This window comes from Aulonocara sp. 'chitande type north' Nkhata Bay, linkage group LG9 (genome assembly GCF_057382095.1).
Source record: "Aulonocara sp. 'chitande type north' Nkhata Bay isolate Kocher_YH1m ecotype deep benthic linkage group LG9, A_spYH_male_GT1.1, whole genome shotgun sequence".
In the NCBI taxonomy this organism is placed as follows: domain Eukaryota; kingdom Metazoa; phylum Chordata; class Actinopteri; order Cichliformes; family Cichlidae; genus Aulonocara; species Aulonocara sp. 'chitande type north' Nkhata Bay.
In genome coordinates, this window is record NC_141352.1 from 10,055,338 (window position 1) to 10,077,682 (window position 22,345).

The window sequence follows — 22,345 nt, forward strand, 5'->3', positions numbered from 1 at the left end:
TAATACTATGATTTGGCTTAAATATTGTGATTTGGGTGAAATACGTTGATTGACCCAGCCCAATTTTTACTGTTTAAGTGTGTGTGTGTGTGTGTATATTCACATCATTTATGTTAATGAGAGTGTGGGGAGTGAGTTGGAGGGTGGGGTGGGCTGCTTTTAACTATGTAAAGCACTTTGTGCTACATTTTTTGTATGAAAAGTGCTTTATAAATAAAGATTGATTGTGCTAAAAAATAAAAATACTTTGCAGTGTCAAATACTATGAATTTGCAGAAATACAATGATTTAGCAGAAACACTGACTCTGTAAAAATACTATGATTTACATGAAATCCTTTGTCTTAGCAGAAAAGCTATAATCTAATCAAGCAAGTTTTAGCAGAATTTATAAAGTTTCTCATTCATTTCAAATGGGACCCAAAAAAAAAAAAAAAAAAAAAAAAAAAAAACCCCACACAAAACAAAAAACACAACAATCTCCAATAATCGTCCATCTGTGTCAGGGGGAGAAAAATAAAAAAAATAAATAAAAATTGGATTCAGACTGTTAAATGTTACCATTTGTCATGTCAGTATTTACTCAGACGGTGGAAGTGAAATCATGGCTCAAATATTTGTTATGAAACCAATTATTTATTTTTACACCAAATTAGTGTTACCTTAGTCATATTTGATGAACATCCCCAGAACATTTAAAAAGAAGAAAAAAAAAAAAAAAAAAAAGTCTTCAAATCTTAAATTGGCCTAGAAATGTTAATAAATAAATTACACCCAGCATCCTGGACAAGTCTCAATGGAAGCGTTTGTGAGAAGACAATCATGTAATGGCAAAGCTGCAAAAGTAACAGGCTAACAGTAAACCACTAACATTAAACATCTACAATACTACATAAATTTTGTGATGAAAAAACGCCAAATTTTTATTTTTTTCCCCCGTCAAAGAACTTGAGAACTCGCCACCCTTTCTAAATGTGTTTAAGTGTAATATGTCCCATTATTTGTAGTTTTCCCCTTCTGAAGCTCGTTGGCAAAATTGTCTCCCCAGAAGCGCATTGTCTTTTGTGATTTTGTATTCTACCGTTGTATCAGCAGTTCTCCCCATTCGCTAACATTTTCTTACGTTGCATTTGACCTTTCTGGATCAGTTCTGTGAAAAGTAGTGGGGATTACCACAGCAGGTTAAATAAGCATTTAAAAAGTTCTATACAAGATAAAAAATAAAATTAGTAGGAAATTTCTATTCATTTAAAAAAAAAAACAAAAAAAAACCAATTCTTAAAGAAACTTGGGAACCTTCTCTTTGTGGAGAAAAATAGTATAAGCACCACACAGCCACACTTACCAATATTCAACTTTAATGGTAAGCAGGACAGTGTGTGGAGGTTATACCACATTTAATTCCTCAAAGATAAAACAAATTATTTACACTTTAAAATACTTTTAAGATCAAACTCCTGTTACACTAGTCACAGGTGTAGTTTTATGTGTTCTTTCATGAAAGTTACGAGTACTTGAATGTGAGAAGCTTTCCTCACAGTGACTGCACTTATATGGTTTCTCTCCCATGTGGATTTGTCTATGCATGTTAAGGTTACCTGCAGTGGCGAATGATGACCCACACTGGCCACAGAGGTACTTTTTAATGCCACTGTGTATAAGTTCATGTCGTCGTAATTTACTTGGAGTGGGGAAGCCTCTCCCACATTCTTTGCAGTAGTTCATTTTGTGTCCAGTGTGTCTACGTTGATGTAATTTTAAGGTCCTTTCCTGGCTGAAAGGTTTTTTACAAATGTCACAACGAAATGGTTTCCCACCACCACAACGATAGCAGTGTTCAAAACTGGATCCTTCTGGGTTGTTCTGCTTCTAAACAAAGACAAATACATTTAACATAAGTTACACGTTTAAATAAACTTTAAAATAAATTTTGTTTCTATGACGTAGAGGAACAGAAACGAGCGTTGACACCCCAGAAAGGAAAAAAAAAATAAAAATACATACCTCACAGTAACTGCACTTGTGGAGTTTCTTTCTGGTGTGGATCTGATGGTGCATTTTAAGGGACGATGAAAGTTTAAAAGTCTTCTCACACAGTTCACATTTATACGGTCTCTCCTCAGTGTGGGTAAACATGTGTTGTTGTAAGTATCTTTTTTCTGTAAACTGCTTGTCACACTGATCACAGCTGTAAACATCATGTCCCGTGTGAATGCGTTTGTGTCTATTTCTGTTCCCTAAATGGTTGAAAGTTTTCCCACAAATGTCACAGCTGTATGCCTTAATTCCAGAGTGGGTAACTCTATGCCTCCGTAAGCTACCACTTCGAGTAAAATCTTTACCACACTGATCACATCTGTATGGTTTAACTCCACTGTGGATGAACTTGTGGTTTTCCAGGCCTTCTTTCTGAGTAAAACGCTTCCCACAATGATCACAACGGTATGCTGTAATATCACTGTGAGAGACTTTATGCTTTTTTAGGGCACTTTGCTGAGTAAAGGACTTCCCACACAAGTCACATCTAAACTGTTTATATCCCCTGTGGATTAGTTGGTGTCTTTGCAATTTACCAAAGCAAGTAAAACATTTTCCACACAAGTCACAGATGAACAGAATCTCTGCAGTGTGGAAGTCTGTGTGTTTTCTTAGGGACTCCTTTCGAGTAAAAGCTCTCCCACACTCATTGCAGCTGTATTTTCTTCCCCCGTGGGGTTTGTCAGCCTCCTGAGAGGGCTGACATCTTTGCCCATTTCGATCCTGCAGTAACAGAAATACCAACAGAGGCATTGAGTTAAATACAGTCATGGAACAAACTGAACAGTCAAACTCCCTCCAGTTTTCTGTATAATTTTAAACCAGAGGCCCATTTCAACCATCTACTAGTGGTAGTACATTATATACAAATGGTCAGAAGAACCAAACAATAATTTGGTAGTATAGTCTATGGAACTATCAGATTTAAGTATTTAAATATTCTCACGTCATCGCCATTCCTAGTGCTTGTACACACAAATATTCAGTCTTGTTCTTGTCTTTGATTTGACTGCTTAGATTAGACAAATTTAGCTGAAAGCCAACAAGGATACCCAACGGATCATCACGGCCTTGCCGTTTTGGTCCATTTGATCAACCTTTGTTGTTATTTTTCATTTTATTTTCAGTTGTTACAGACTGGGCAGACATGGCTGGGGGATAGGAAAGGGAGAGGTCTATTTCTACAGGTTTTTAAATTGTATTCTAGAACACCTTAGACTGCTGACACCGTCATTACACCAGCATTTGTTTATCCCTAGAGTTACATTTAATGAGACTACTAGGCCAAACCCTAAAATAATTTCACATTATTTTGACAAGAATTTTATAAAGAATTACAATAGTAAAATGTGGAACTTTTGCAGGTTCTGGTTAGAGTGACCCTAAAGCATGTAGCAGAGCAGAGCAAGTACTACTGCCACCAGCTGCACTCCAACACAGTGGCGTTCAAGTCTGCTGAACTACAGGATGAGAGACTAGGGATTACAACAACTACTGTATAACATTTCCAAACTGCAATACAATAATATCTAATGAAGGAAAAGTGTAAATGTAATGTGTGCTACAACAGTAATTAAAATTATATTATAGAAAGAGTAATATATACAAATAACATTACATGATGTACTATTGGGGGCTTAATATAAACCTAGCCTGTGTTTTGGTGCCCATTAAAATGAACTTTGTGTCATCTTTGTGTCAACTTTTGAGCAAATTGTGACCATCATCAAGCAAACCAACCGAAGACGATGAAGGGCACAGTTTCAATAGTAGTGAAACATATTTTCCATACCTTTTCTGTTGAAGTCATCGTTTCCTCTGTGGTGGCTAAACTGAGCCTAAATGACTCAAAAATGTTGCTCTGCTGCTTCGTCAGACTCTTCTCCACTTGCTAACCAGCAGGGACACAAACAGATCTGGTGGCGTTTCAGTATCGAGGCATGTAAAAAATAAAAATATGAAAATATTTCAAACACATGCTTATTCTACAGAACAGACTTTAGACCCACCTACTATCCAATCACAGGTCTCAGTGATCTTCTACAGATTTTGACCATCATCAGAGAATTTATTGGTCTGTAGGCAGTGTTTCATGCTTATTTGCCCCCAAACTTGAACATAAATTGCTTTGAGCCAGTTAGTGACAGTATGCCAGTGTAACCCAGTAACGGGTGAACCACTCTTATGACACAGAAAACTTGGGTTTTTTAAAAACCTAACAACAATAAAAATCTTGCCTTTTAGTGCAGACTTCTGGAGAAGGCATGTATTCCTGTTGGATGCTGCGTTTTTAAGGACCAGTCATGATGATGACCACATGCTTCGCCATAACAGAGTGAACTCTCTGTAACTAAGACCCAAATAGATTCTGGCACATTCAGAAGTTCTTACATTGTCAGGGCTCAGCAAGGCATAAGTCAAAGCACAGGACTCACAGGGATACAGAATAAACACAAACTAACCTTTATTTGGGTTATCCACTCAAGTCCACAATGCAAGGAAAACGAAGAGCAACAGAATCTCAGGAAGCATAAACTAACATGTTAACTAAAAAGATATGAGACAGGGCTACAAATACTCTCTCACACACTCAGGGCTAATTGGGAACTGGACACAGCTGAACATAATTAAGGAAAATGACAGACAGAACTTTGAATCCTGACTCAAGTAAGGCTTGAGGTAGTCCTAGTGCCTGGACTAAAGAATAAACCTAAAACCTTCTTATGATGAGTTCACATTAATCCTACTCAATTAGACCAAAATTATTTAACCCTGTGATGGACTCGGGGTGGGCAGATACCGTGTAGGTGACCCTGAACTGGAACTGAACTGAAAGTTAAAACTGAGATATACAATGATTATTGTCAAAAGAGGCACATTTGTGGAATTTCTGAGTAAATAAATCACATACAAGAACATCACACATGACATTAAAAATCTAAACTTTCCACTCGACACAATTTAAGATAAAAAAAAAAGTGATTTAGCTACTGGGAAAAAGGATGCTTTCATGGGTTTAAAAATAAAAATATATATGTTAAAAGATTATTTTGTGACCCAGAAAGATTAATAAGAGTAATATTAAAACTTAGTAGTGGCCGCCGTTGTTGGAAACTGGAATTGGCTGGGCCGTGCTATGAATTCTGGAATATGGTGGACCACAAAGGACACAACGACCCATCCTTCAAATCTGGGGAAAAAAACAGGACACATTTGTCGGGCGGATTCGTAGGCTGGACACAGCTTATGTACCTTGATAGTTATGTATCAAATGTTTAAAAATGTTTGTTTGCATGTTCCTATGTACAGGCCCTGGAACAGCACCTTCTTAATGCTACAGCGCTACCTGATGAGAGGCAGACAGCTCAAGGACTTCGGGCATTCAGTTCAATTCAATTTTATTTATATAGCGCCAAATCACAACAAAAGTCGCCTCAAGGCGCTACATAGGTACAGAGAAAAACCCAACAATCATATGACCCCCTATGAGCAAGCACTTTGGTGACAGTGGGAAGGAAAAACTCCCTTTTAACAGGAAGAAACTTCCAGCAGAACCAGGCTCAGGGAGGGGCGGGGCCATCTGCTGCGACCGGTTGGGGTGAGAGAAGGAAAACAGGATGAAAGACATGCTGTGGAAGAGAGACAGAGGTTAATAACAGATATGATTCAATGCAGAGAGGTCTGTTAACACATACGGCATCACTCAGAACAGAAGTTAATCTTCTCTCTTCCAAGGACCATGAAAAATAGCATCTTATTTAGCATTGCTCAACCCATTTTACATGGTAACAGTGGAAATGTTCCAGCAGAAGAGAGTCACGGAGACATAGATAGACAGATAGATCTTTATTAAGATGGCCATAATGGGCAATACCACCAACATGACAGCAGAACTGATGGGAGAGAACATGTCCAAGCAATTCCTTACATTTGTTTGTGGTAGCAAAGCAACACCAAGCCTCATCAGTGCCATGAAGAAACTGTCAGCAAAAAATGAAGCAATTCTAAAAAGAGGAAAAAATATTATTTTTTAATAAAAACTAAATGTTCGGCACCTCATCCCTTCTCACACCCTGCCCTAGTTACATGAGCACACCATACCATCCCAGCACATCCTTCCTTCAGCTACAGTACGTACATTTACAGAATCAACTGACCAGTAAATCCATCTTTACACAAGTATATTTGTATCTTTTGCACAACCCCCAGTTATGCTTAGTACATGATTATTTAGACTTTTTTCCCCACTGTTTCCCATTTCGCCACTAGATGCGCTGAAACAAAGCATTGAATTAATGAACCCATTTTCAGTTCAGTTGATGAAATGGTTCTTTGCTTCATTTGCACATCACTATCCTATACCACTGTGTTGCCTAGATTGGTCGCACTGGGAATTCAACAGACAGTAAAAGAAAAAGACACAATAGAGTTAGTAACACAATCATCTTTATCACCTCTTTGCTAGACCGAAGTCTAACTGCGGTATAGATCATCTTATGAAATCCTTCTGAAGCTTCGTGTTTAAATGAATGTCAAAGAGCCTAGTCACATTCAGCTTCTTAAAAATTGCTATTAATGCCTTGTTCCTTTCTTGAACATAGACCTGACATTCTAATAGTACATGCTGAACAGGTTCCAGTTCACTGCAGGGCAAATAATAGTGCCGAAGGATTTTGATCTCCATTGCCGTTTACCTTATACACCTCAGATTTCTAGTAGAAAGCAGAAACATGCCACCTGTAAATGTTTATCTAATGACACTGCAGTGATTGGGTGTATTAAGAGTGGGAATATATCTATTTGTCTATTTATCAAGCCATGATGGTTACTGGTTATTAAACACCAAAAGCATCCATGGAAGTACTGAGACTAAACACTACTTTTTGTAGGGGGATAAGTGTTAAAATTCCTTTTAAAACACACACGCACACAAACTAATGTAAATATTTATACTTGTGCCTTCCTAGTTATAACATTCAGGTTTATTCACTGCAGGTCCAGATATCAGAGCTACCGCATCAGATCCAAGTGTGTCATCAGCTGACACTTTTTACAGCAGATTCCAGCTGAACTCTGTGGAGCCTGATCTCAAGGTTTTGAAGTCTGACCCTGAAACCAGAAGAGGATCTTCAGATTGATTGTGATACAGTGATTTCAGTCCTGCGTGATCACGCTGATGTTTGCACAGAGCAGAAAATGAAGTGAATGTTTTTGCACATTGGTAACAGTGAAACAGTTTATTTACAGCGTGGGATTGTTTATGTTCGGAGTATGAACCGAGATTCCTGAAGCTCTTGTCACAGCTGAAGTTCTCTTCCGTGTGTACCTTCATGAAGGTTACGACTACTTGATTGTGTGAAACATTTCTCACAATGTCTGCACTTGTATGGTTTCTCTCCTGTGTGGACTCGTTTATGTCTTTTAAGATCATCTGCAGTGAAAAATGATGACCCACACTGGTCACAGACGTTCTTTTTGACCCCACTGTGAATGAATTCATGGCGCTTTAATTCACTTGGAGTGGGGAAGCCTCTCCCACATTCTTTGCAGAAGCTCATTTTGTCTCCAGTGTGTCTACGTTGATGTATTGTAAGGTTCCACTGATGACTGAAAGTTTTTCCACAAAGGTCACAACAAAAGTCTTTCCCACCACCACAGTGACGACAGGGTCGAGAACTGGATCCATCTGTGTTGCTCTGCTTCTAAACAAAGATACAAAGAGTGTAAGTCAGGGAATTCCTTCAACATTTTTATCCTGAACGTCGCCTCAGATAAAGAGCATTTCTGCCAATATCCAATTACATTTTACTGTTTACATTATAACACTCAGCTCACTGGGCTACAATAAATGTCTTTGATGTAGAGGAACAGCAACAAGCACTGGTACCCTGTCTGCAGACATCCTTTCACCATACTATGAGGACATGTAAATAAAACTTACAGACCATTAAAAAGAATTTGATTTTGAGGGGGTCAGGTGGGATGCACTGATTGGTTTTAGTTAGATGACCCTCCTGTTGTTCAGTCAGTGAATACAAGTAAAATGGACTGGTTCTTACAGAGCACTTTTCTACTCTGTCTGAGCACTCAAAGTGCTTTATGCAACATACCTCATTCACACTGTTAGATCCCAGTTACCCCTGTACAGGTGGTCTGGACAGCTCTCCATCCTTTGGATCAGAGTCGCTTACTCCCTACGGGTATTATCCTGATAGGTGAAGTTGAGACTAGTTTAAGCCGGCGGCGAGGAGATTCGCTCAGCCTCTAACTGCCTTCATCTAAGTGCCCGCCCTGCACTTCCTTTGACTCTATGCTCTCATTTGCAACCTTAATGAAACATATTTGTAAGCCACAGTTATTAACGGCAGCTCTCCTCTAATGATCTATAGCACTTGTTATTGTGCTGAGTAAAATTTTGTGACCTGGACAGTACATCCCAAGGACGTATTATAATGAAGTACTAGAATAACCTATAAGAACCTAAATCTGATGTTATGGGTTAACACACAAAGTCTTACCATTTACTGTTTTAAGAAGGTAATAGAATCAATGTCCACAATTCTGACTTTGAATTAAGATAAATAATTTTTATTAAAGCAAGATTTCAGCAGGCGTTAGCAAACAGCTTAATTGCAATTTAATCAATCAAATCCAAATAATCAATTTATCACACTATAAACTAACTATTTTGTTGCTGAGTGACTACAACCGTTGTTGAGGTGTGTCTTCTTTTAGGAGGGAAGGAGGATCATCGTGCGCACTGATAGAATCCAGTTTCCAGTACAAGGCTCCCCGACTTCACCTTCTTGACTCTGATCCTAACTCAGCATACGATGAGTACGCAGTTTAAAATTCATAATCCAATCAATCGATCCACAGTGAAGGGCTATGACTTCTCCTCTGTTGTCCCTCTCTCTAAGTCTTTTCACCGCAGATCTTCAGTCTTCTCGCATCCTACTTACCGGCTCGGGACTAGAAGAAAAAGCCCCTCTCTGCTTTTGCCTCCCATCTTTAACACCTCTACGGACACCATATAATACAGATAGTTTTTCTATACTTGAGGAATTTCTAGGGCAGTGGTTCTTAACCTGGGTTTGATCGAACCCTACGGGTTCGGTGAGTCTGTTTCAGGGTTTCGGTAAAGCCTCCGCCGTGACATGCACGGCTCATCTATGTCTTGAATTTGAAAAAAAAAAATTGTATTTTATTTTTCGCTAAAGAGGTGCATATGGAACTGGTAGCGTTCGGTACCTCCAACAAGGTTAAGAACCACTGTTCAAGGTGACTGTAGCTCAGAAGGTAGAGCAGGTCATCTACTTCAGCGGTCCCCAGCCTTTTTTGTGCCACGGACTGTTTGATGTCTGTGTATATTTTCACGAATCGGCCTTCAAGGAGGGGAGGATAAATGCAACAAAATAAAACCAGTACCCAAAAAAAAAACGGGAAAAGACCCAGGGAAACCCAGTTAACGATAAAAATGATTAGTGGCGACTGCTGATCTACATAATCCACTCTGCATGTCACAAGATACTAACCCCAAGCTGTTCTCCGATGGATCCAATGGAGTGTGAATGTTAGATAGAAGAGGGAGAAATTTTCACTTTGTATTATATTAGGAATGTTTTAAGAGATTTGTGAGAGTTGACTGAATATTCTGTAAATGAAGTATTTTTATATCCCATTGAGATTTTAATTTAAGGTTAATTAACATAACGCTTCAAAAGAATTGCAACTGTAAATCCTCAAATATGGCTACAAGGTAACAGTAACCGTTGTTTTTAATTAGATGACTTATTATGTTCTTTACTGACACTGTCAAAATTCCAGCAGCCATGGCAAATGTAATGTGGGCCTAAATATGGTACAACGTGGATATTGTGAATACAGAAAAGTAATAATGAACTTTTTTCATGATCATGGATGAAAAGAAATAATGATTGAAATCTGATCATCAGCCAGCACTGCTGTTATAGCTAGCAGAATTACTAACTTGCTAACAAGTTACTTACTTACTGAGCAGAGTTGATCCAAACAGTGACACTGAAATTAGAAGATAAAAATATAAATACATACCTCACAATTACTGCACTTGTAGAGTTTCTTTCTGGAGTGCATTTGGTGGTGTTTTCTCAGGTAACGTGGAGATTTAAAAGCCTTATCACACAGGTCACATTTATAAAGTCTCTCATCAGCGTGGGTAAACATGTGGAATTGTAAGTGTGCATCTGTTGTAAACAGTTTCCCACACTGATCACAGAAGTAAACACCATTTGCAGTGTGAATGCGTTGGTGTCTATTTCTGTTCCCTAAAAGGCTAAAAGTTTTCCCACAAATGTCACAGCTGTACGCCTTAATTCCAGAGTGGGTAACTTCATGCTTTAGTAAGTTGCCACTGCAATTAAAAGTTTTACCACACTGATCACAGGCGTACGGTTTGACTCCACTGTGGACAAGCTGGTGTCTTTTTAAGTTTCCAGGTTGGGTAAAAGATTTTCCACACAAGTCACAGCTGTGCGGTTTATCTCCACTATGGATGAGTTGGTGTCTTTTTAAGTTTACTGTCTTGGTAAAAGACGTTCCACACAAGTCACACCTGAATGGTCTCATCCCAGTGTGGATGAGTTGTTGAATTTTCAGGTTAGACTTTCCAGTAAAATCTTCTCCACAATCATCACAGCTGTATGTTTTCTCTCCCTTTCTTCTGTGAGGTTTGTCGTCCTCCTGAGAGCGCTGACTTCTCGCTCCATGTTGGTCCTGCAGTGACAGAGATACAAACAGAGGCAGTGAGTGAAATGCAGTCGTGGAACAAACTGAAACTGCCTCCATTTTGGAATCAAAGATGTCAACAAACACATTGTAGGTGTGTTACCACCACCTTCTGGTGATAGTTTCACATTACAATTATGTGCTACAATGAGAGTTGGACTGAAAATGACATTATTAAAGAAATATTGATTACTTGAGAAAATCTTGTACTTCATAACAAATTCTGAGTCCAACTGATGACATTGTTGTTTCAATGTGTTCTGATAAAATGTGATCTTTGTATTTTCTTGTAACTTCTGTGGTTTTTGTTTGTGAATGTAGCTTCTCTATTTATGGAGGAGCCCAGGATGGAAAAGATAAAGCTGCTGTTAACAACCAGCTGTGCACAGTTTCAATAACAGCGTAACTGAGATATTTTTCTCACCTCCTGTGTTGAAGTCATCGTTTCCTCTGTAGTGGCTGAGCTGAGTCCAAATGGCTGAAACTGTTCCTCTGCTGCTCCACCAGACTCTTCTCCTCCTGTTACTCAGCTGGGACACAAAAGTATAGATATGCATTTTATCCCTTATGTGATAAGGCATGTGATCAAAAGTGGGTCAATTACACTTCTTTAGGGAGAACCCCTACCAGGGTTTAAAAAGCTGGTACTCTCCACCATCCACAACTGGACAATAAAGTTTATTGTGACCCTGATACTGCAGCAGATTGCTCTGATTGCCCATGTATGTCAATAAACAAACATTATGCTTGTAAATAATTAAATGTGCCTCTACTTCCGCACACTTGGGATTTTTTTTTCATTCTAATGTGAAGTGTTTGTTGTGTACTAAGAAATGATGGCATAACATCACCTGATTTATGGGTATCATCTAGGCAGAGTGGAATTAAGAATTACACCTACAGGCCACACTGACCTGTGGATGTGAACATAGGTAGCTCTTCTGTGTTGTGCCATCTGCATTGCCAGAGGTTGTTTGGTTTCCTCAATGTATAAATCACGGCATTCCTCCTGACACTTAGACTACATTTAGAAAAAAACATGTCTGAACTGTTTCAATACTGCTGACATGAGGGATCACTAAGAGTTTTCGTTTAACCAGCAGCTGTCCTTCTCTACCGCCTGGGGCTTACTTTAGGTGCCTTCTCAGCTTAGGCTTTCCTCAACACTGTGAATGGGTTGGATAATGGCAGGTATTATGTATCCTGAAACAAGATAACATTCTTTAGTAGGGCCAGGACTCTCCAGTCAATTTACACCTACAGGCCAGTGGGAACTCTTTCAATGATGAGACATCCTGGACCGGGAGGAACGCTAGTTTGAGCAGAGTCAAGGAGGCCATTTACGCGAAAATGGAAAGACCATCTCTGAATCGAGGAGGGGGCCTAAAGGCACATCTTTCATGATCACTAAATTTCCCCTTGTGGGACAATTAAAGGTTTATTCTATTCTATCTTACAATGTTGTGATTCCAGCCATTCCCCAACTCTCTGTGAATGGTACTCATGGCCATTGATCAGTGGTTTTTGGTCAGTGGTCATGAGAATTTGCATATTAATGATCAAGGAACTGACCTCCCAGCCCATTGTTTATTCAGTGGGTGAATTTCAGTCATTGTGCAAAAGTATTGTTTATGCAGTCAGCTGAGACTGAAGAAGTCACTTGGAATTAGTGATGAAACGTTTCTCCCGGTATGCAAAGGTTTTGGCACCCCTGATAATATTCAGGATTGTTCTTCATAATTCATTGTTTTTTTGGATCAGTAATTTCATTTAAATATATCATATAGCAGACAAACAGTAATATTGAGAAGTGGAATGAAGTTTATAGGATTTACAGAAAGTGTGCAATAGTTACTGAATTAGGCAGGTTCATAAATTTAGTCACCTCAACAGAAAAATGACATCAATATTTAGTAGATCCTCCTTTTGCAGAAATAACAGCCTCTAAATGCTTCCCATAGCTTCCAATGAGAGTCTGGATTCTGGTTGAAGGACCATTTGTCTATACAAAACATCTACATTTCAGTTGGACAACTCATAAAACTATGAAGTCATATACAGTGGGATGCAAAAGTTTGGGCAACTTGTTAATAGTCATTATTTTCCTGTATAAATCGTTGGTTGCTACAATTAAAAATGTCAGTTAAATATATCATATAGGAGACACACAGTGATATTTGAGAAGTGAAATTAAGTTTACTGGATTTCCAGAAAGTGTGCAGTAATTGTTTAAACAAAATCCGGCAGGTGCATAAATTTGGGCACTGCAAAAAAGGAAATAAAATCAATATTTAGAAGATCCGCCTTTTGCAGAAATTACAGCCTCTAAACGCTTTCTGTAGGTTCCAATGAGAGTCTGGATTGTGGTTGAAGGTATTTTGGATGATTCCTCTTTACAAAACATCTCTAGTTCATTCAGGTTTGATGGCTTCAGAGCATGGACAGCACTCTTTAACTCACACCACAGATTTTCAATAATATTCAGGTCTGGACTGAGATGGCCGTTCCTGAACGTTGTACTTGTTCCTCTGCATGAAAGCCTTAGTGGATTTTGAGCAGTGTTTCGGTTCGTTGTCTTGTTGAAAGATCCAGCCCCGGCGCAGCTTCAGCTTTGTCACTGATTCCTGGACATTGGTCTCCAGAATCTGCTGATACTGAGTGGACTCCATGTGTCCCTCAACTTTGACAAGATTCCCAGTCCCTGCACTGGCCACACAGCCCCACAGCATGATGGAACCACCATATGTTACTGTAGGCAGCAGGTGTTTTTCTTGGAATGCTGTGTTCTTTTCCCTCCATGCATAACGCCCCTTGTTATGCCCAAATAACTTTTCGTTTCATCAGTCCACAGCACCTTATTCCAGAATGAAGCTGGCTTGTCCAAATGTGCTTTAGCAAACCTCAAGCGGCTCTGTTTGTGCTGTGGGCGGAGAAAAGGCTTCGTCTGCATCACTCTCACATACAGCATCTCCTTGTGTAAAGTGCGGCGAATGGTTGAACGATGCACAGTGACTCCATCTGCTGCAAGATGATGTTGTAGGTCTTTGGTGCTGGTCTGTGGGTTGACTCTGACTCTTCTCACCATTCGTCGCTTCTGTCTATCCAAGATTTTTCTTGGTCTGCCACTTCGAGCCTTAACTTGAACTGAGCCTGTGGTCTTCCATTTTCTCCATATGTTCCTAACTGTGAAACAGACAGCTTAAATCTCTGAGACCGCTTTCTGCATCCTTTCCCTAAACCATGATGGTGAACAATCTTTGTCTTCAGGTCATTTGAGAGTTGTTTTGAGACCCTCATGTTGTTACTCTTCAGAGCAAACTAAAAGAGGGAAACTTACAATTGACCCCCTTAAATACTCTTTCTCATTATTGGATTCACCTGTGTATGTAGGTCAGGGGTCACTGAGCTTACCAAGCCAATTTGAGTTACAATAATTAGTTCTAAAGGTATTTTTAGTATGTTATTTGCAATTGTGTTTGTTCTGGGAAAGATATTGCAGACTGAGCAATAATGCATTTCGTGCATTTCTAATGGGTCTTAATGGGGGCCTTTCTTAAAATTATTGGTCCCAGTAACAAAGGCACTTGACTCAGAAATTGAGGGAAAACCAACAACACACCCGGCAGAACATTATGTTATTTACACGGGTGCACATAAGTGGTGCGCATTCGCTGTCAAAATAAAAGACGCACCAGATAAGAAGTTGCAGCGCGCGTTTGCGTACATATAAAAAGCACTGTTTTTGTCCACTAGAGTGGGATTTTCACGGCACATTCTGCACCACATCTCTGTGCGTTCATCATTTGTTTGAAGCCAGCTCACCTCCTGCAAATACTTTTCCGAGAATACGCGCTTCTTTTGTGGTTTGTACTCCTGACATTTCTTTGGAGGTGGAGGAAAACCAAAGTAATTGCTTAAAGGAGCTTCTTCGACATCTTTAAGAGTTCTAAACAAATGTCTGTCCTCCTCCAGAAAATCTTATGTACGCAAACAGGCGTTGCAACTTCTTATCTTGTGCACGTTTTTTATTTTGACAGCGAATGCGCACCTGCGGACCACTTATGTGCAGCCCTGGTTATTTAGCTCGTCATATTGCAGCCACAGAAATTATTTTGTCCATGAAACCATAAAGCTGCACTTTCTTTTTGCCTTATAGTCTGATTTGTCATAACTTTTCTGTTTTGTGGTAAGCTTTTCTTTGGCTGTCACTTCTTCACCCTGACCTGTCTTATTTGGCTCAGCAGAACTGAAATATATATCCTGCTGCTTTTACACACGTACTCACATACAGGGAGTGCAGAATTATTAGGCAAATTGTATTTTGAGGAATAATGTTATTATTGAACAACAACCATGTTCTCAATGAACCCAAAAAACTCATTAATATCAAAGCTGAATGTTTTTGGAAGTAGTTTTTAGTTTTAGCTATTTTAGGGGGATATCTGTGTGCAGGTGACTTACTGTGCATAATTATTAGGCAACTTAACAAAAAACAAATATATACCCATTTCAATTATTTAATTTTACCAGTGAAACCAATATAACATCTCCACATTCACAAATATACATTTCTGACATTCAAAAACAAAACAAAAACAAATCAGCGACCAATATAGCCACCTTTCTTTGCAAAGACACTCAAAAGCCTGCCATCCATGGATTCTGTCAGTGTTTTGATCTGTTCACCATTGACTCCATCCTCAACCCGAAAAGGCCCCACAAGCTCATCTTTGATGATACCAGCCCAAACCAGTACTCCACCTCCACCTTGCTGGCGTCTGAGTGGGACTGGAGCTCTCTGCCCTTTACCAATCCAGCCACGGGCCCATCCATCTGGCCCATCAAGACTCACTCTCATTTCATCAGTCCATAAAACCTTAGAAAAACCAGTCTTGAGATATTTCTTGGCCCAGTCTTGACGTTTCAGCTTGTGTGTCTTGTTCAGTGGTGCTCGTCTTTCAGCCTTTCTTACCTTGGCCATGTCTCTGAGTATTGCACACCTTGTGCTTTTGGGCACTCCAGTGATGTTGCAGCTCTGAAATATGGCCAAACTGGTGGCAAGTGGCATCTTGGCAGCTGCACGCTTGACTTTTCTCAGTTCATGGGCAGTTATTTTGCGCCTTGGTTTTTCCACACGCTTCTTGCGACCCTGTTGACTATTTTGAATGAAACGCTTCAATTTTGAGACTGCTGCATCCCTCTGCAAGATATCTCACTATTTTTGACTTTTCTGAGCCTGTCAAGTCCTTCTTTTGACCCATTTTGCCAAAGGAAAGGAAGTTGCCTAATAATTATGCACACCTGATATAGGGTGTTGATGTCATTAGACCACACCCCTTCTCATTACAGAGATGCACATCACCTAATATGCTTAATTGGTAGTAGGCTTTCGAGCCTATACAGTAAGACAACATGCATGAAGAGGATGATGTGGACAAAATACTAATAATTCTGCACTCCCTGTAAAGCTCAGCGATTCTCTGCGCGATCAACCTCTCACATGTTTAAGCTGCGGGAGATTTCACTCGTCATGTTTGCATAGTAAGCTAACGATTGATAAGACGACGTCAGAGGAATTGGTGCACAAATTATCATCACTCACCAATCAGTGCTGTCGCTCTCTATACACAGTTCGCGCGATTGCAACGTGAAAGCAAAAAACAAGCGCAAATTCAAACGTGATTTCAATATGTCACATATTGGCAGTGGCTCACCGATGCCAAAGACATAATTACCCAGCTACATTTCCGAAAGAATGCAAAAGCATTGACATATATTTTTCCTTCCTATGACAGCCCGACGGGCAGAGATAGATTTTGTTAGCCCGACTGGAAAAATCGCTAGCCCTGCTTCCGTGCTTACCTTTAGATGAGCCCACAAACCGAGAGAAACTCCGCGATGAAGCTGCAACTCTTTCCAAACACAGGAAACAGATCAGGGAGCAGAGACCCACGTGGTTCACGCTGATCTCAGCTACGATCCAGGAGACAAGGGTGGGCAGATCGATGCAGATATCGATCAGGACGTTGGTAGTGGTTTATGATCGATGCTTTAGTTTCTCTTCTCTAAGTTCAGTCCTTTACGTCCGTTTCATGACAAAGCAGCGCTCTCTGCTCGACTCCTCTCCTGCTCACACACTTTGCTCCGCCCTCTTCTTCCTGCTCTGCCGTGGTTTGTTGGTGTCCGGTCACGTGAATCAGCTGCACAGCGCAACATCGTGGGGTGTGTTCCAAAGCGACCCCCTTTCTTCTTTTCCTTGTGTTCTTGAGAAAGTTATCGTTGGAAGTAGAATTGTTAAGGATTAAGGAAAAGAGAAGAGCGGGCTGAGAATTTGAACAGCCTTACTCTCATCTCTCTTTAACAATGTGACACCGGCTGTCCGCCCTGTTGAAACTACAATGTGCTGAAGATTACAAAACAAACATCTTATTTCGCCACAATATGTTCTAACCCTGTTGTTTTATGGTGGTCATATAAATGAGAACCGTCTCTTAAAAATATTCCTTTACAAAGTTTGAATTTTAAAGAGGAAGTAACATTTTGGGTCAGATTTACTAACGTCTGCAGCAGCAAAGACTTCATTTGATGTTAAAAAACTTCTGGAGCAGTGTTAGTTTGCGACTAAAAGTTTTGGCATATGTTTTTGTAAGAGGTTCACTTTCAGGAGAAAAATAATTAAATAAGTCACACAAATGTAAATTACAAAGTCTGTGGGACACAATTTACTGCAAATTGCACAAAATCCAACATTGAAAAAAAAACACGTATCCTGTCTTATGCCTGTAGGTGTTAGGACAGTTTAACTTTATGATGGGAAATGTTTGTGGAACAACTGTGTAATTTGGCTTAAGTTTTTATTTCAGTTCCAAAACTTTGGCTCTGTCCTGAAATTCTCCAGTCAGTCCCAACGCTGAGTGTTTTGAGGCTAGCCCCATTTATTATTTCTTAATAACACAGTTTTTAATGAAATCAAGCAGAAATGAGTTACACTTCTTTTGTTTTTGCAGTGCACACAGCTAACTCTCTCTGCTGAATATGTAAAAAATAAAAGTTTTACTGTGTTACATGCCTGAATGTTGCTCATGGTATGATGGGAAATAATGTTTTCCATTCTTTAGCACATTGAACAGTCAGTTTTCATAGAGTTCAGGTTTATAGGATGAAACAGTTTGTACTGATGCATCTGTCCTCTGGATAAATCTGTACCTGGGTCCTAATCCTCAGAACACTTTGCACAGTGCTCAGGGATTTCTATCAGAACAGTTGTCTCTTATATCAAAAGCATTTTGGTTCTCCTTCAGCCTCCTCGTATTTATCTCAATTTCCTCGCTGTTGTCGGGGAGAGACTCATATATGAATCATGAGCTTATTCTGTATTGTTGAACCACTAAATTGTGCTGCTCTTTGCACACTTAGAGGTGAAGGGACCAGAGGCAGCAGCAGCAAAAACATCAGACAGCAACAGCAGCCCAAGCCTCATAGTACAGGAATATGAGGTGAGGCGCACACTGAGGGCTGTGAACCCCAGGAAGGCCGCCGGACCAGATGGGGTAACCGCAAGGGTCCTAAAAGAGTGTGCAGACCAGCTGGCTGGGGTCTTCACTAAGATCTTCAACACTTCACTGTCCCAGTCCTGCGTCCCGCCGTGCCTAAAGTCAGCCACAATTGTCCCACTGCCAAAGCGTACTAACATTAGCAGCCTCAACGACTACCGACCAGTTGCTCTAACACCTGTTATAATGAAGTGCTTCGAGAAACTAGTCCGATGTCACAAAATGTCCTGCTTGCCACCCACACTCGACCCGCTCCAGTTTGCATACAGAGCTAACAGATCAACTGAAGATGCCATCGCTACAACGCTCCACACCACCATCTCTCATCTGGAAGTGCAGGGCCTTTACGCCAGGCTGCTCTTTGTTGACTTTAGCTCTGCTTTCAATACGATACTTCCAGACAGACTAATAGTTAAACTGCTGGAAATTGGACTTCCTTCCACCACCTGCCGCTGGATCAGAGACTTCCTCTCAGATCGTGTACAGAGAGTTAGGGTGGGGCCTCATCTTTTCTCAGCCCTCAGCCTCAACACCGGCTCTCAACAAGGCTGTGTACTGAGTCCCCTACTGTACACTCTGTACACACATGACTGTGTTACACATTCACAGCACATTTCTGTGCTTTCTTTCAGTGCTCCCCCCCCCCGAGATGTAATATGCTTTGAATTCTAGCCAATCATTTTACCTTTGCGAGCGTAGTAGGCGGGCACAGGTACGTACGTTCTTTTAGAGCAGAGCTACAGATTAAAAATGCCCAAGGCGAAGCGGTCAAAAGTCTGGCTGTACTTCACAGCAAAAGATGCAAACTCAGCAGCCTGCAACAAGTGCTTCAAGCTGACACTGTGCAAAGGAGGTAACTCCTCGAATCTGATGAAACACCTGGTGACGTATAGCATTTTGTTAAAAGCCGAGAAATGCGCCGTATTTGATAGCTTGCTGCGAGACCTCACACCGAGCACATCTACTGTGGGTGGGTTGCCTGTTATCGGACCCGGAGTTAGCAACATCCCCAAAAACCCGAAGAGGAGAGTCCTGGCCCCTAGCCCTGCCAGTGTAGCAGAAATGATGAGGATGATGATGCAGCAGCAGCCGTTCTTCTCTACGTGAGTAGCTTAATGTTGTTCGTGTGTAATTTACGTTGAGTAGGCTAACCACGTTATTACATTAATGCATGTAAGGTGAACTAGCAAACACCATCATAGCTACATGCGGCTGTCTTCTTGTTTGATGGCAGATACTCCCTTCACCCTGGCTAAAAAGGCTGAAATGACCAAAGAAAAAGTGGAAAACAGTTAAACATGAGAGGTTTTTGGACAAAGTTTGTGTTTTTTTCTCCATTGATTATGCACAACTTCCAGCCGAAAGTGATACTATTTATGCCCCATATCTGCAGAAAAGGTTAACATTGTTATCTTTTCACAAACCCCCCCCCCCCAGCTAAACGTGAGAGTTTTTTGGACAAATTGTGTGTTCTCCATTATTTAAGCACCGGCACTGTTTCAAAAGTACCGGTTTGGTACTGGTATCGGATTAAACCAAAACGATACCCATCCCTACTCCCTGTCCAAGATGTGTACATCCTCATCCTTGAAAGAGTGTCCACTGGCCTGTAGGTGTAAATAGACCAGAGGTTGTTTGGTTTCCCCGATGTATAAATCCTGGCAGTCCTCCTGGCACTTAACAGCGTACACTATGTTACTCTGTTTGTGTCGGGGGACCCGATCCTTGGAGCGGACCAATTTTTTGTGCAGCGTGTTTGGGGTTTAAAAGCCACAGAGACCCGGTGTTTAGAAAAAATGTGTCTCAACTGCTCCAATCCTCCTGACACATATGGGATCACTACAGGTTTTCGCTTAGGCAGCGGTTGTCCTTCTCTCCTGGATCAGCTGGAGCTTTCTTTAGGTGCTTTTCCAGCTTTGACAAAAGTCCAGCTGGGATAAATACATTTAGTCAGTCAAACCTTAAATACTGATCCGTATGTGTAGGTTTACGGTACACGTCAGCTTTTAGATGTCCCCCATACTGATGGAAGCTGGCGTGCACCGTAAACCTACACATACGGATCAATATTTAAGGTTTGACTCTCATCATCCACTGGAGCACAAACTGGGTGTCATTAGGACGCTACAACACAGAGCGAACACCATCCCCACTGACACAGCGGCCAGCTGCATTTATTGCATTGAAATGCAGCCAAAGCCGCGGAGTCAAGGAGGCCATTTATGTGAAAAGGGAAAGACCATCTCTGAATCGAGGAGGGGGCCTAACGGTACATCTTTCCCCATCTTACAATGCTGTGATTTCAGCCATTCCACAATTCTCTGTGAACGGTACTCATGGCTCGGTACTCTTTGATCAGTGGGTTTTGGTCAGTGGTTGTTGATCAATGGTCATGAGAATTTGCATAATCATGATTAAGGAACTGACCTCCCAGCCCATTTGTTCCTTCAGTGGGCTGGTTTCAGTCATTATGCAAATGTACTGTTTATAAGATTGGAACCTGCAGTCAGCTGAGACTGAAGAAGTCATTTGGATGAGTGATGAAACGTTTGTTCCACAAAACGCTACGTCCAGATGAACAGAATCAACTGTTGGAGATACACACTTCTCAGTTACTCATTATATATGCTCTGGTATTGATTACTTTCTTATGAATGTAGTGAACAGGCATCAGAACAATTAGTCTTCTACCAACACAGCAGATGTCTCTGACCATAAGACAATCAATCCATTTATCCAGGAGTAAAACGACTGATCATGAGTATACTAAACAATGAAAGTATTATAAAAGACACTAGGAGAGAAATCATTGGATATTTACAAGAGAATAAGAATAGCCTGGTTGAGCCCACTTTAGTTTGGGATGCAGTCAAGGTGATAATGAGAGGCTGGAGTATGATGAATGTCGCGAGAGAGGTGATATCCCAAGTGAAAGAAGTTAAACAACAGATCTAAAGAACAGACCCAATATTATGTCACAGAGCTTGTTAATGATATTAATTTATCTTCCACATAAGTAAATCCTAAAAAGTTTATCTGAACGTAGTGTTTTCAGCGGTAGAAACATTTAATCTCTCATCTAAGTGACTTCAGTCTCAGCTGAACAATATTCTGTGAGGTCAGTTCCTTGATCATTAATATGCAAATTATCATGTCCATTGATCAACAACGACTGATCTCATAAATGACTGTTTTATTTTCTCCCTCAAGCCTCCTTTCTACAACAGTCTTTTTACATATCCTCTCAGTACGCATTATTTTATTTCCTCCTCTGTCTTACCTGACATCAACAGGTTCCCATACCTTAGAATTCTTGCTTGTTTGACATTTCCTATCATCTTTTTCAGTTCTCTTGATACCACAATTGGACTTAATCGCATGTTCTCATTCTTCTTCTTCTTCTTAAGGTTCAATATTAATTTGAATTCCTCTCTTACTATTTGAAGCACTCGCTTCATTTGAACCAATTTCCCCTATCGCCTGTTTCCAACTTAGCGTTCCAACCAGACTTTCATTGTCGTCAATTCATTCATTGTAGTCCAGTCAAAGGCCAGCTTATGCTAACTGCTGTCTACCTTCTTCCTCCAAAATTAAGCCAGCCTCCACGAGAGCTTCTCTAGCTAGGTAGGTCACATCTGCTTCCAGCATCTCACCCTGGTAGAAACTCCGTGATGAAGCTGGAACTCTTTCCAAACACAGGAAACAGATCAGGGAGCAGAGACCCACGTGGTTCACGCTGATCTCAGCTACGATCCAGGAGACAAGGGTGCGCAGATCGATGCAGATACCGATCCAAATATTTGTAGAGGAACCAGAGGAAAAGGCAATGGTGACTGAAAGAATTGTGACTGGAATTCTTTGTGTTTCTTCAAGCATTTTCACCTATAATTTGAGGGACTTCTTCAGTTCTGAGACCAATTGATGGAGATCCCAGATTTTACGCTATAGTACAAGCGTTTCCTTTGGAGAGTCATTTACCAAAGTTGAAAG

At 40.5% G+C, this 22,345-nt stretch overlaps 2 protein-coding genes across 6 annotated transcripts; both read right to left on the bottom strand.

The window, feature by feature from the left end:
* Positions 1-202: 202 nt before the first annotated feature.
* LOC147321617 (uncharacterized) lies at positions 203-4,679 on the bottom strand. Of its 5 annotated transcripts, XM_086305709.1 has the most exons (5): positions 4,499-4,679; positions 4,274-4,386; positions 3,829-3,952; positions 2,004-2,759; positions 214-1,868 (listed from the first exon to the last, which is right to left on the bottom strand). In XM_086305709.1, the coding sequence occupies exons 3-5, from the start codon at positions 3,844-3,846 to the stop codon at positions 1,449-1,451; spliced, it is 1,194 nt and encodes a 397-aa protein (XP_086161835.1). In that variant the 5' UTR covers positions 3,847-3,952; positions 4,274-4,386; positions 4,499-4,679; the 3' UTR covers positions 214-1,448. The 5 variants fall into 5 exon arrangements, with proteins under 5 accessions (XP_086161834.1, XP_086161833.1, XP_086161837.1 ...); XM_086305710.1 differs by lacking the exon at positions 4,274-4,386; XM_086305711.1 differs by lacking the exons at positions 4,274-4,386; positions 4,499-4,679 and having other exon boundaries at positions 209-1,868; positions 3,829-3,861.
* A 2,520-nt stretch (positions 4,680-7,199) lies between these two features.
* Positions 7,200-16,969, bottom strand: LOC147321618 (uncharacterized). The gene is made up of 4 exons (XM_086305727.1): positions 16,665-16,969; positions 11,227-11,332; positions 10,110-10,790; positions 7,200-7,738 (listed from the first exon to the last, which is right to left on the bottom strand). Exons 2-4 carry the CDS (start codon positions 11,242-11,244, stop codon positions 7,334-7,336), a joined length of 1,104 nt encoding a protein of 367 aa, XP_086161853.1. The 5' UTR covers positions 11,245-11,332; positions 16,665-16,969; the 3' UTR covers positions 7,200-7,333.
* Between the last annotated feature and the right edge of the window lie 5,376 nt (positions 16,970-22,345).